The sequence below is a fragment of the Populus euphratica genome, unplaced genomic scaffold (genome assembly GCF_000495115.2).
Source record: "Populus euphratica unplaced genomic scaffold, PopEup_1.0 scaffold418.1, whole genome shotgun sequence".
Classification (NCBI taxonomy): domain Eukaryota; kingdom Viridiplantae; phylum Streptophyta; class Magnoliopsida; order Malpighiales; family Salicaceae; genus Populus; species Populus euphratica.
In genome coordinates this window covers 89,412-104,153 of record NW_011500304.1, presented here as the reverse complement: position 1 = coordinate 104,153, position 14,742 = coordinate 89,412, and the positions used below count along the sequence as shown (strand labels likewise).

Here is a 14,742-nt window from a genome sequence, read left to right as displayed (position 1 = left end):
AACCCATTGAATCAATCTAAAAAAATAAAAAATAATAATTTAAAATTTTTAAAAATATAATTTCAAAGACGTCACCAATCACCCTGTGATTTCTGCCCGTTACGTGCAAGCTAGAGATCCACTGAAGCTTAAAATAATTAATAAATAATAACTGACCAAGTCGTGCTCAAATTTTTTCATGGTTTTCAAGACTTTCATAGCAAAGGATTAAAGAAAGTTCATTTGATACGATTGAGAGCTGATAGTGAGATCATAGCCATTGTGGCTGCGAACCCTTTCATTAGAATCATAATTGTTTAATCCAGCCTCCCTTGGGATTTGAAACTAAGTTCTTAATTAACTATTAAAACATTAATCCCACCAACTTATTTGATTCGGCTGAATTTTTAATAATTTTATTTATTTAATGAAATCAAATGCAAATTATGTAGGGTCGAATATCTTCTTAAAAATACATTATTATTTTAATAAAAATAATTGATATAAACTAGTGACGCATCAACAACCTAACCATAGGTACCCTTTTGACTTCGAAATTAAGTCAATCACATGAAGAGCAACCTATTTTTAACTTACAGGGGAGATTGATGTATCGAAGAACACACTCTGATACAGCTGAGGTCAACTGGGATTTGCCTAATATGTGACTTGTCGTGGGCCACTGACATACTGTGCCGTCACACTCTTTGGATTGGCCGGCCATTCAATCCTTGTAAACTTTTTCTAAAGCTTGTTGGCTTACGCGGTCGATTAGAAGATGAAAGAATGAAAAAAAAAAAAAAAACACGGGCATCAATGCTTGGAAATTGCCTTTTTTTTTTTTGATTGCGACAGTAGGATATTTGTAATAGTGTTTTTTTTTTAATTTAAAATATTCGTATATTAAAATTATTTAAAATATATTAATTTAATAATTTTTTAAAATAAATATATTTTTAAAATGCATCCTATTTGAAGTACACTCCCAAACTTAGTTTCAGCTGCCTTGTATTTTTTTCACTTCGAAACTTCTATTTTATGATGACAAATTTTGTGTTAAAATGAAATTAGGGTTAAATTGCAATTTTTATAGTTATGTTTCTAATTTCTTATCTATTTTTAAGCCGCAATAATCAGATACACATATTTATTAATGACTGATTGGAGATAAAGATAATTAAAAGCCCAAAAATTATAAGAAATAATTACACTCTAAGGATTGGTTGAACACAAATTTTGGTCACGTCTCTATAAGTTACATATAGCATCTCTCTCTCTCTCATTGTTTCCTAGTGTGTATATAGCTAATCTCTGCTCCCACCCTAGCTTTTACTCTTCACAAAAACTCTTGTATCTCCTGAAAAGGAATGGAACAAGTGCATCTCTTCACGAAGAAACTAAAACCAACCCATATAGGATATACTCTTTCAGTTCCAACCCATGTGCTTGAAGCTTTTTCATTTCCTGAAGGAGCCCATTCGATGAAATTTGAAGCAGTCGATGCCGCTGATAATGTATGGAGGTTTTGCTTGTCAACCCGTCTGACTGGAGCATACCCAAAACCCGTTCTTCTACGCTCTTCTTGGCATCGTTTTGTAGAGCAGAAAGGCCTTGCTCCCGAAGACAGGGTTGTTTTCTTTATGGAGAGAGATGAAGATAATGACATGGTTAGGAGGTACACGGTTAGAGCTCAACGAAAAGTGATTATCTTGATGGGGCAAGATATTTGGGTTGATGTCGAGGATCTTCCCCTGTATGGTCTTTGAAGAGTTCGACGTACTCTTGGTGCCCAACGAAAATAGTCTTTTCCGCTGCGCTAGTAGTTTGTTAATCTAGCCTTATAGCTAGCTGGTTAGGCCATTTGCTTAGCGGTATCAATATCATGCATATAACTGTGTATTTAGTATATTGTTTGGTTTTCAAGTTTCTTTCCTTTTCTTCTTAATGTATGTGTGCCCCTCGTGCCCTGCGGGCTTTGAATCGAAAGAATATAATGTTGAAGCTATCGAAAGAATATAATGTTGAAGCTAATAAAAATAACTGAAAGTCTTTTCCAACAAGCCATGCAAGTGAGTCTCAATGGGGGAAAACAGGACCAGCTGGGATTGGTGGTGCGTTCATATTTTATTTCTCCTGCACCGCTGACTTTATCGATTCGAGTGAAGCAAAGTTGCTTAAGATCCTGGAAGATCTTTTATGAGCTTCAATATATTGTTAAGAAGACAGTTGGGGGAAACAATTTTTACACTCACTAACATAGAGGGGCTAACCATGCCGTAGACCAACTAGCCAAAAATAGTGTTGATCTTACATTGGACTTCGTTGCTTGGTTGTAATCCCTTTAATTTTTTTTTCCTTGTTCGTTAAAATTCAAAAGGAAGCTATAGAAAATAGCCATTAAGTGAGTGGCTGAAACAGAGGAAAGAAATTAAGGAAAAAAACAGAACAGGTAATAGTCAAGCTAGCTATGAAATCAAGCTCTGCTTTGCTAATGGCATGCCACAATTTCCCTCTCTCAAAACGTGAAGAAAAGCCACTGTTCTTAGAGTTGCCATTAATGGAAATAGAATTAAAGAGACGCGGCATCGTCCATGGCCTGGCTGCTAACCGAATCTGATTCCACAACCCAATCAAGCTGACTTGCCAACGATGAGGGAACACTAATCGTCAATGCTTTCTTAACGGGGCAAACTTCAGTCTCATTTGAATCCATGTCTTCAATCATGCAACAGAAAACGCACAAGAAACGACCCTATGGGTCTCTCAGAACGCTTCCAATTCCTGCACTTCCGGTTTCCCTAAAAATCCCCAGCATTCCATTTTGCAGTAGCATCCTCGGGTTTCTTCCAGCTACTGTCAAGACAGATTTTTTATTTTCTTTTCTGATGCAATGGTCTACTGGCTCATCGATCATGGATCTCCAGTATCCTTTAGTTTGTAGACCGTTTTCCACATGGCATCAGCCAACTTCCATCCATAGTTCTACCATATACAATTGTAAATATTGATGCACCAAGATTCAATATACATAAAGGAATTGAAATAATTTCTGATGTGACGGTCAATTGGTTTCGAATATCTTGGATTCTGGATGAATATATTAAGCTAAACAACACTGCAACAGAGACCTCATCTTTAATTCTTTTAGCAATCCCATGCTAGAAATGCTTCTCATTAAAACTTTCAGGCCTCTGTGGGTTGGATGATGCAGTAATGACGGTGGCTTGTTGATAGTGATGGGGGCCGTGCTGAATTATATTGTTAGTAGGAGCCGCCATTTTTTTTTGTCCCGGTGAGGTTGAGGTGGTGACAGCTGGAATTGACCACTTATCCCTCACCACGGTGGGCCCTCAGGATGTTGACATAACCTGACAGTTCAGTGGTTTTGATGGCGGTGTTTGAGAAGACAAATGGCAAATCAGTGGTAGAAGCAGTGATTGCGTTTTTGGGACGTTTAAAATATTTTTTTATTTAAAAATATATAAAAACAATATTTTAACTCTTTTTCATATCCGCCTAATTTTTTTAGTAGCTAATAATTTCAGTAATCTTATACTCTCTTTCGTAGCCAAATAAATTCTGATAATTTCATAGGTAGTTAACATCCCGCTATCCTTTTTAATAGCTAAATAAATTATGTAATTTCATATGAAATTAATCAATATCCAATTATCTTCTTTAATAACCAATTAATTCAGTAATTTTATAAAAATTACTCAACACCCAACTATTTTTTTCATAATCAAATAAATTCCAATAATTTCATATAAATTATTCTATATTCTGTTATAAGAGAACCAAAAAGTAAAATTAAAAAAGAAAAAAAAAAGGAAATGAAAGGCTTCACTGTTTATATTACACCTAGCTTATAACCTTTCAATTAGTTTTTGTATTATAGTCTTTGTTATAAAACTTGAACTATTATGGGAGGTTGATTTAAGATTTGGTACTTATATAATTATAATTGTTTATTTTAATTTTCTTTTATAAATAGATTAACTTGGAACAATCCTCCCAATTTATGATCCAATTCCTAACCTGAGCAAACTTTTATATCTAAAATATTAGCATTTAATAAGATTCGATGAACCTGATAGTAGGATATAAAGTTGAAATTTGATTCAATCAATTGATATTTAACATAATTAATTAATTAATTTTTTCCAGCACTAAAAATAACAGCCACAACATTTTTAGCTCATTAATTAAAGGCTTTAAAAGCACACCGAATATCTTTCACCGACCTTTTGGGTTAAAAACAAAATATCATAATCAAGAACATATATGGTCACATCATACTTGGCAAATTATATATCTATAGTCACTATTACTAATCCACATATGAATACAAGTTTGAAAAATACAAGAATTTTATCGTTCAATCTCCATGAATGAACAAACTTGTCTTTCCCTGGATCAGTCAAACCTAAAATGTCAATGTATGGACTAATTTCATGTGCAAAGTACTTCAAGACTGTATATACTTTCCCTATTGCACAAAACTAAAATGTTAATGAATCATGTGTAATAGTACTTCGAGACTTCATATGCTTCATTTTATGTTCAATGTGAGTTAGCTAATCATGTGTGCAAGTCACTCTTGGCTTCATTAATCTATTTAAATGAAGTGTATAATGAAAAAAAAAGGTCTAAAATATAGAGAAGATTTTATTTAATGATTTGAAAGTCAATAATTGTATTTCAGTAATATATAAAACTATTTTAATCATAAAATAAACAGATCTAACTAATAAAACCTGAATTAAATAAATATTTCAAATCCAATAAAATATTAAATTTTAAAAAAATATTTTTTTTTCTAAAACAACAACTTTGGGGTTTAATACATGCGTGAAAACAACTTCATCTAGTTCAAGTTGTATTTATTTTGACGATAAATTTGTTTGATTTTATTAGATTTTTTATTAAAAAAATCACACAAATTGATGTAATCTATAAACATATATGCTAAATGTTCGAGATCACAATTCTAATGTGCTAACTACACAGTTGACAACGTTATCTTTATGTCGAACGGTTATAAGAATTTTGTGAGATGGACCGCACTGTCTTGCTTGAGCATGGAATATTGTTCCCTGGGTTTGATCCTAGCTAAGCTGCCTCTGGTGGCTCCTTGGTGGTCCTTGTTCTTCCTTAACTGAGAAACTTAAACATTATTAATTACCAACAATTTCTTCAATGGGCTCCACATTAAATAGACTAAGTCGTGGAAATTAAGAACAAAGGGAAGGATCGATCGAGGAAACTTCTCAGTCGGTAGGTTCCTGGAGATTTCCAGGCGCTAAACCAACCTGTTCAAGTTTTTCCACAGTTATGACGTCTAATTAATGGCATGGATGACTTTTAAATACTCTTATTTATTTATTTTTTGAATCAGCAATGTTAATTATGAAAGCAGTAATGGTCTATTCAACCTTGTTTTTTTTTTTTGGCAACTAGGGCATGATTGCGGAAAATAAGTTTCTTTGGTATATGAAGAACAAGTTTCTTTTTGTCAAATTTTAAATATATAATTTACATTAAAAATAAATTAATAAATTAATAATCTATATGGAAAATAAGAAATGTTAAGGGATGGATGGGAGAGAAACTAAAATAAGGAGAAGAAATTAAGGATTTTCGTTTGGTTAAAGAAAAGAGAAGGAAGACGTAGCTTAATTTGTTTGTTTAGATGTATTCTTGATGGAAAAGAAATGAATACAATTTTTTAGAGGATATTATGAGAAAAATCTTATTATTTTTTAATTTAATCCAATTTTCTCCGAATTTGGGCAGAAATAAATTAAACTTGTGTTTACAAAAAAAAAGAAACTCGAAGATTTATTTTCCTCTCGTTTTTGTTCATTTTTTATTTTTATTTTTTCACAAATAAATAAAAGTGACTTATTATTATTATTATTATTATTATTATTATTATTATTATTATTTTGCATTACTCTTACTTCCATTCCTTTTTCTCAAAACATACATACTACAAGTCTTTGCGATCGCATGATTTAATTAAGATTAAAACTTTGAGCAATAAATATGATACAAATATATCCACTTAATGGTATAAGAACATCTTATGTTTTTTGTCTTGGGAATCTTACTCCTTACTAAATCTGTGGAATAATCACTATACAACATCGATTGATAATCAAGAAATAACTATATTATCTATTAGGAAAGTCAAAAGGGAAAAACCTAAGGTTGTCCTCCATCACATAATCTCATGTGTGCTAAAGTTGTATGGATTCACATCATCATCATCATCATCATCATAGCTATTGTTAATTAGTATTCATGACTGCTGTTCATAATTACACTGTTTGGTTCTTGCGGTAGATAAACCAGAAATTACACCCTGAAACTATTGTTTCAATTTCTGAAGGCAATGAAATAATATTTATATGAATAAGTAGGGTGCGTTTAAGAATATTTGTTGTATTTTAAAGTGTTTTCTTTTAAATATATCAAAATAATATTTTTGTATAAATATTTTTATTATTATCATATTAAAATGATATGAAACATGAAAAAAATTAATTCTAAATAAAAAAATAAAATTTCAAACACGTTTCTAAACATCCCAATGCTTTCTGGCCGTAATGTGCATTGCTAGAGGTCCAAAGAAGCTTCTAATAATTAATAATAACTGACCAGGTCGTGCTCAAATTTTATCGTAGTTTTCAAGACATTCATAACAAAGGCTAAAAGAAAGTTCCTTTAATACGATTGAGAGCTGATAGTGAAATCATGGCCATCTTGGCTGTGAACCCTTTCATTAGAATAATAATTATTTAATCCAGCCTTCATTTGAAGAACTTTGGATTTGAAACTCAAGTTTTTAATTAACTAATAAAACATTAACACCAAAAACTTGTTTGGTTTAATTAAAATTTTAAATTAAATTCAAATTATATAAAGTTAAACATATTAAAAAATAATATAAATTATATTTTAAAATTTTACTTAATATTTTAAATTATCAAATTAAAATAATTTTTTAATATGATATTAAAATCTTGATAATAAAATAGTAATTAATTTTAAATTATAAGTGTAAAATATTTTTAAAAAAATATTATTATTTTAATAAAAATAATTAAAATAAACTAGCGACACATGAATCAACAAGCTATACCCTGTTTTTCAATAATTCTCACAATAATAAATAGTAATTTTAGGAGATAAATAGTGGAAAACTCCAAATCCTAACTTAACTTTATATCTATAGACCCCCCTAGCTAGAGGTACCCTATTGACTTGTTAACAAAGTCAGTCACAGGAAGAGAAATCTATTTTGAACTCTATTTGGAGGATCGATGGCCTCCAAAACTAATCTATCCAAGAACACACTCCGATATAGCTCAGGTAGGAATTGGTTAATATGGTGTTTGTGTCGGGGGCTACCGCCACCTTCGTTGGATTGGCCGGCCTTTAAATCATTGCAAACTTTTTCTAAGGCTTTTTCGTTGACGCGGTCGAGAAGGAGATGAAAACAAAAAAAACAGGGGCATCCATGGTTGAAAAGAAGTTCGGAAGGTGCCCATTGTCATTATCATTTTTTTAAAATGTTTTTTTTTTAATATCAATCTATTAAAATTATTAAAAAATATTAATTTAATAATTTTTGAAGGTAAATACAGGCTCGCAAACAGACACGAATTCATTCTAAACTTAGTTTCAACTTCACTGTATTTTTTTTCACTCCAACCTCTGTTTCAATCGCGGATTACCGATACCAAATCTCCAATGATTTCTTCTTTTCTTTTCTTTTTAAACTCAATTGGGTTTATCTTTATGATGACAAATTTTCTGTCCAAATAAAATTAGGGTTAAATTACAATTATTATTTTTTTTTAATTCAATCACGGATTACTGATACCAACCTCTGTTTCAATCGCGGATTACTCTTTGATTTTTGTTTCTAATTTCTCATCTATTTTTAAGCCGCAGTAATCACATACACATATTATTAATGACTGATTAGAGATAAAGATAATTAAAAGCCCAAAATTTATAAGGAATAATTACACTCTAATGATTGGTTAAACACAAATGTTGGTCGCGTCTCTGTAAGTTACGTATAGCATCTCTCTCTCTCTCTCTCTCTCTCCCCCCCTCTCATGCTCTGAGTTTGTTTCCTAGTGTCTACATAGTTAATCTCTGCTCCCACCCTAGCTTTTACTCTTCACGGAAACTCTAGTATCTCCTGAAAAGGAATGGAACAAGTACATCTCTTCACGAAGAAACTAAAACCAACCCATATAGGATATACTCTTTCCGTTCCAACCCATGTGCTTGAAGCCTTTTCATTTCCTGAAGGAGCCCATTCGATGAAATTTGAAGCAGTCGATGCTACTGATAATGTATGGAGGGTTTGCTTGTCAACCCGTCTGACTGGAGCATACCCAAAACCCGTTCTTCTGCGCTCTTCCTGGCATCGTTTTGTAGAGCAGAAAGGCCTAGCTCCCGAAGACAGGGTTGTTTTCTTTATGGAGAGAGATGAAGATAATGACATGGTTAGGAGGTACACGGTTAGAGCTCAACGAAAAGTGATGATCTTGATGGGGCAAGATATTTGGGTTGATGTCGAGGATCTTCCCCTGTATGGTCTTTGAAGAGTTCGACGTACTCTTGGCGCCCAACGAAAATAGTCTTTTCCGTAACCATTCAGGTGGCCAAGTGGTAAAGACTTGGGACTAAGGGGTTTGCTTCCTCTGTGGTCTCAGGTTCGAGTCTTTGATTGCTCATATGATGGCCACTGGAGGCTTACATGGTCGTTAACTTCAGGGCCCGTGGAATTAGTCGTGGTACGCGCAAGCTGACCCGGACACCCACATTAATCTAAAAAAAAACAGTCTTTTCCGCTGCGCTAGTAGTTTAATCTAGCCTTATAGCTAGCTGGTTAGGCCATTTGCTTAGCGGTATCAATATCATGCATATAACTGTGTATTTAGTATACTGTTTGGTTTTCAAGTTTCTTTCCTTTTCTTCTTAATGTATGTGTGCCCCTCGTGCCCTGCGGGCTTTGAATCGAAAGAATATAATGTTGAAGCTAATAAAAATAACTGAAAATCTTTTCCAACAAGCCATGCAAGTGAGCGTCAATGGGGCAAAACAGGACCAGCTGGGATTGGTGGTGCGTTCATATTTTGTTTCTCCTGCACTGCTGACTTTATTGATTCGAGTGAGGCAGAGTTGCTGGCGATACACAAAGCCCAAGCTTAAGATCCTGGAAGACCTTCTACGAGCTTCAATATATTGTTAAGAAGACAGTTGAGGGAAACAATCTTTACACACTCACTAACACAGGGGCTAACCATGACGTAGACCAACTAGCCAAAAATAGTGTTAATCTTACATTAGAATTCGTTGCTTGGTTGTAATACCTTTAATTTGTTGTTTCCTTGTTCGTTAACTCAAAAGGGAGTTATAGAAAGTAGGCATCAAGTGAGTGGCTGAGACAGGGGAAATAAATAAAGTAAAAAAACAGAACAACTTATAGTCAAGCTAGCTATGAAATCAAGCTCTGCTTTGCTAATGGCATGCCTCAACTTCCCTCTCAAAACGTGAAGAAAGGCCACTGTTCTCAGAGTTGCCATTAATGGAAATAGAATTAAAGAGACGCAGCATCCTCCATGGCCTGGCTGCTAACCGAATCTGATTCCACAAACCAATTAAGCTGACTTGCCAACGACGAGAGAACACTAATCTCTAATGCTTTCTTAATGGGGAAAACTTCAGTCTCATTTGAATCCATGTCCTCAATCAAGCAAGAGAAAACGCACAAGAAACGACCCTATGAATCCTGCACTTCCTGGTTTCCCTAAGAATCCTCAGCATTCCGTTTTGCAGTACCATCCTCGGGTTTCTTCCAGCTACTGTCAAGCCAGATTTTGTTTTTCCTGATGCAATGTGCTACTAGCTCATCGATCATGGATCCTCTGTATCCTTTGGATTTTAGACCGTTTTCCACATGGCATCAGCCAACTTCCATCCATACTTCTACCAAACACAATTGTAATTTGTAAATATTGATGCACCAAGATTCGATATTCACAAAGGAATTGAATTAATTTCTGATGTGATGGTCAATTGGCTTCTAATATTTGGGATTCTGGATGAATAAATTAAGCTAAACAACACTGCTACAGAGACCTCATCTTTAATTCTTTAAGCCATCCCATGCTAGAAATGCTTGTTATTAATCCCTTCAAGCCTCTGTGGGTTAAATGATGCAGTAAAGATGGTGGCTTGTTCATAGTGATGGGGCAGTGCTGAATTCTTTTGTTTGTAGGAGCTGTCATTTTTTTTTGTCATGGAGAGGATGATGTGGCTAGGGACAGCAGGAAGTGACCACTTATCCCCATTGTGGTGGTCCCCCAGGATGCCACAGGCGATGTTGACATAACCTGACAGTTCGGTGGTTTTTATGGCGGCGTTTATGTCGTTGTTTTACGCGTATAAGTAGACAACCATTTTTTTTTTTAACTTAGGAATCTTTACATTTTTTTAAAATGATGAAATTAATTCACTTCAGGTTTTTTGACTGTCATTTCTAATAAATATATTTTCTGAAAATTAAATTTATATTTTTATCCTTGTAAACTTGTAAAAATTAGTAATGGAGCTATAATTTTTTAAATGAAAAAAAAAAAATTAATAAATACTATGTTATATGGATATTTATTAAAAATTAATTTGAAATAAATATATCAACTCATATAAAAAAAATTAATTTGAAAATACTTTTAAAATGAAAAAAATTATGTTATAATTTGTTTTTTGAGTTTTCATAATAATAAAATCTAGTGGAGTTATATAATAATTATAAATCTTTCATATAAAATTCATCAATATTCATTTCACACTCCATTACCATATAATATGATGTACATAATGCATGAATATGGATGATATAAATTATCATGACAAATCATTTTTAAAAACCATTTTTTTTAAGAAAAAACTAATATGCACTGATTAAATCAAGTTTGCACGCATATATTAATTCTTGTTCTGTAAAACATAAATTATTTGATGAAAATAAAATAAAATAAAATAAAATAAAAATTATTAATTATCTAACCTAATTATTTTATAATTATAAAAAAGACGAATCTCAAGCTAAAACAATTTTAATTATGCAAATATCAATCTTTACTTGTTAACAACAATTTAAATGTTTGCGTCTTCATCTCGTTAAAAAATTTAATTCTATATCGTAACCAATTCAATTAAAAATAATATAACCTTTAATTAATTCAAAATAATCAAATCAATATTTACTATTCAAAATCTTGCAGTTTAATCCACTATTATTCATCTTTAATTGATTTAAAATATTATATATATCAAAACCTCTATATTATTATAAAATTTAATATTTTTAATAATTAATTATAAAAAAATAAAACTAAAATTAAATAATAAAACAAATAAAAAAAGTAAAAAAATTTACCTAAAGTTGCTTAACTGGACTTGAAAAAACCAGTTGTATAAAGAAGAGCAGCTAAAAAAAAAACGAGAGGCTAAAAAGCTCTTGAATAGTTGGCGTAAAAAAAAAGAAAAGGGAAAAGTTTGGGTAAATGAAAAATGAGGGGTTGATGCACATATATTATATATATTATTTATTATATTAAGACATAAATCAACAATAATAAATGTGTGTATCAAGCTCTCATTATATTATTACATGAATATTTTAATATAAAAATATTTTAAAAAATTATTTTATATAGCTCCATCACTAATAAAAATATAATAATATTTTAACCGGTAAATCAATACTTCATTCAACGAACTTTTTATAATACTAAAAAGTATGTTTTGTGGCATAATTTTCTAAATCTATTATTAATAAAATTTTTTATCATGATTAAAATAAATATTTTTTTATAAAAATTATGCAATTAGAAAAAAACATTTTTTTAAGTTAAAATTTTATTTTTTTATCATGTATTTCTTATTGAAAACAATGTAATTAAAATAAATATTTACAAGAATTCAAATGATTTAAAGCTATAATAAAACTATTTCTTTAACAAAATCTCTCCTTTCTTGTTCGTGTTATTTTTCCAGCAAAAATTCTTTTTTATCAAAAAAATTGTTAAAAATTTGTATTCATTTCTGATCCATTTAGAAGATAGCAATATCTGGAATCTAATGTAGCTGTGAAGGATTTAGGGATTGTTGGATGTGTATGCATTGTCTGTAATGTGTCATTCATAGGAATTGCTTTTGCGCAAGCTTGGGAAGGCTTACAATTTACCTGATACTTTGCGCAAGCTTGGGAAAGGCTTACAGAATAATGAGGTTCTCTAGCCCTCCGTTGATTATGCTTTGATCATAGCTCGTTTGAACCTTCAACCTTGTAATTGCCTGGCTGCCCGGCTTTTGGTAGGTTTTCACATCATATCCATTCTCCCTAGACACAGTATACAAGCCATCTCTGTTGCCTCTCTCGCTCTTTTCTAGTGACTTTCACTGCCACTATTTCACTATTTATAAAATTAATTTAAAATAATATATATATAATATTATTTAAAAAGTAAATTGATATTTTATTATTTATAAAGTTTTTAAATTTGTTATAAATAGAATGATATATTATTTTCTATGAGAAAATAAATAGAGTATAATATGTAAACAAGATTCTTGAAATTCCCAAATAATTTTAAGTTTATTATTTTCACTTGGTGTGTGTATATATATGCTTTAATTGAACCAATATCAATATCAATAATTTAATGTTAAAAATTAAAATTAAAAAAAAATTATAAGTCAACTTAGAGTCACTAAGCTAACCAGTAACACATAAATTGGGATTACAAAAATTAAATTGTTTAAAAAGATCTAGAAAAAAAAACTAAAGTTATATTAATTAAAAAAATAGTAAAAAAACACCTAAATTAACCTATCATATCTCAAATAAGATGTTAACAACTATAAATTAAACTGGTTCGGAAATTAATCTCTTCACAAGTAATTTTAATTATGAACTTTCTATATTTTAAATGAATGGCGCAGCCACCTGGCTGTTTGCCACGGTATTCATATATGTATGCAAACTCTCGTATTTAGTTTACAGGTCTTAGTAATTACTCCAAAGCTTCCCGATCATCTTATCCCACTCAACCAAATCTTCATGTAGGTCATCGATCGAATGAGAAATGATTGAAGATCCACCAAAAAATACGTTGAGTGACAAGAGTAGGATCCAAAAGTTGTGCCCATATCGACATGTTTGCATGGATAGTGCTCCAATGCACCATAAACCTTGTTTTATGCAGCTGTTTTGGGTTATTTTGTGTCTGAACTTTGAATTAATCATGGAGCTGTTTTTGATACGAGAGAGCATGATTTTATATTTTTGAAGTTTTTTGATAATGAAAATTACAAATTTATTGGATTACAATGGAGACTGCAACTCTATTATTACAATCAAGCAGCATTAGAACCATACTATTACAAGTTTATTGAATCTATCAACTATAAGATAAACAGGTTTTCATGATCATGTAAATTTGGTTCAATTGCAAAGAAATTTTTTTCTTGATAAGCAAGGTATTATAGCCATAGAAGACAAAAGAAAAGCCTTGCAGTATCAGAGCCAATCCACCAAATTACCCTCCCTTAGGCCTAACATTCTTAAGATCAGTCCATCTGACTAGGCCATCAGCAGAAATAAGCATATCCAAGGCATTATATGGGAAATCTAGGCAAAGAGCTCTTAACCAAACACAGAGCCGAGTTAAAAAAAGAAGAGAGAAATAAGGCGTCATAGTCTTGCTCTCTTTGTTTAAAAATCAGATCATTACGAATGAGCCATAATGACCAAACAATAGCAAAAAACAGCATGAACCATACTTTCCTCTGAAATTTCCCACGAACAAGAACTTCCCATTGCTGGAAAAAACATGATAAACTACAAGGACAGCATCAGTGTAAACCCCACTAGTCTATGAATTTTGCCCAAATCTTCCAATGCCTTTCAGGAGGTGTTCCACAGACTCTACACGTCTCAGACCCCTTCTAGCTAGAATACCCTTAGTATTGATTCTATTAACAATAGCTAACCAGCAAAAAACTCTCGCCTTGAAAGGATCTACCCCTTTCCATAAACCATAAAAAGAAAAACTATTACCAGATTGATGAAGAGGTAAAGAGGGTCCACACATCGATGACAGACCAGACTTGACAGTCATCAACAACCTCCCTCACAACAACTTTGAGCCTATTAGCCAGTGCCTTAGAGATAATCCTGTACAAACTCCCAGTAAGACTGATTCTGTCCAAACCAGAAACAGAGTTTGAAACACTCCACACTTTAAGACCCTCCTTGATAGTTTTAATAACTTTCACCATTCTGTCCGAACCAGAAACAGAGTTTATAGCTGAAGACCATAAGTTTGTATGACCACCTTGAAATCAGGTCGCAGCCACCAAGAAGTTAGAAATTTGAATGGTTTAGGACCCCCAATTTGTGCTATCCATTTTCACCATGATGGGCCGGGGCGATGTATACCTGGGAAGACCAAACAAAGAAGCAGAGGGAAATGTTTGAAACCATGCCGTGGACATGAAGGCTCTGTCAATTCTACTATTAGAACTCCCCCTTGACCAAGTAAACTTTTTCCCACACAGAGGTAGTTCTAACAATTCACATGTTGTTAAGCAATCTCGAAAGGCTTTCATGTTGCAGGAGTATTTCTTACATCCTTAGCGATCAAAAGGATGCAAAATCTCATTCAA

General features: G+C 32.1%; 2 protein-coding genes across 2 annotated transcripts; both read left to right on the top strand.

The window, feature by feature from the left end:
• The first annotated feature begins 1,346 nt into the window (after nucleotides 1–1,346).
• On the top strand, nucleotides 1,347–1,745 carry LOC105113411 (uncharacterized). Its single transcript, XM_011009573.1, has one exon. The coding sequence runs from the start codon at nucleotides 1,347–1,349 to the stop codon at nucleotides 1,743–1,745; it is 399 nt and encodes a 132-aa protein (XP_011007875.1).
• A 6,462-nt stretch (nucleotides 1,746–8,207) lies between these two features.
• LOC105113410 (uncharacterized) lies at nucleotides 8,208–8,606 on the top strand. The gene has a single exon (XM_011009572.1). It carries the CDS (start codon nucleotides 8,208–8,210, stop codon nucleotides 8,604–8,606), a length of 399 nt encoding a protein of 132 aa, XP_011007874.1.
• The last annotated feature ends 6,136 nt before the right edge of the window (nucleotides 8,607–14,742 follow it).

Coding starts and splice junctions, on each gene's coding strand:
- LOC105113411 (XM_011009573.1), top strand. CDS start 1,347: ATGGAACAAGTGCATCTCTTCACGAAGAAACTAAAACCAACCCATATA.
- LOC105113410 (XM_011009572.1), top strand. CDS start 8,208: ATGGAACAAGTACATCTCTTCACGAAGAAACTAAAACCAACCCATATA.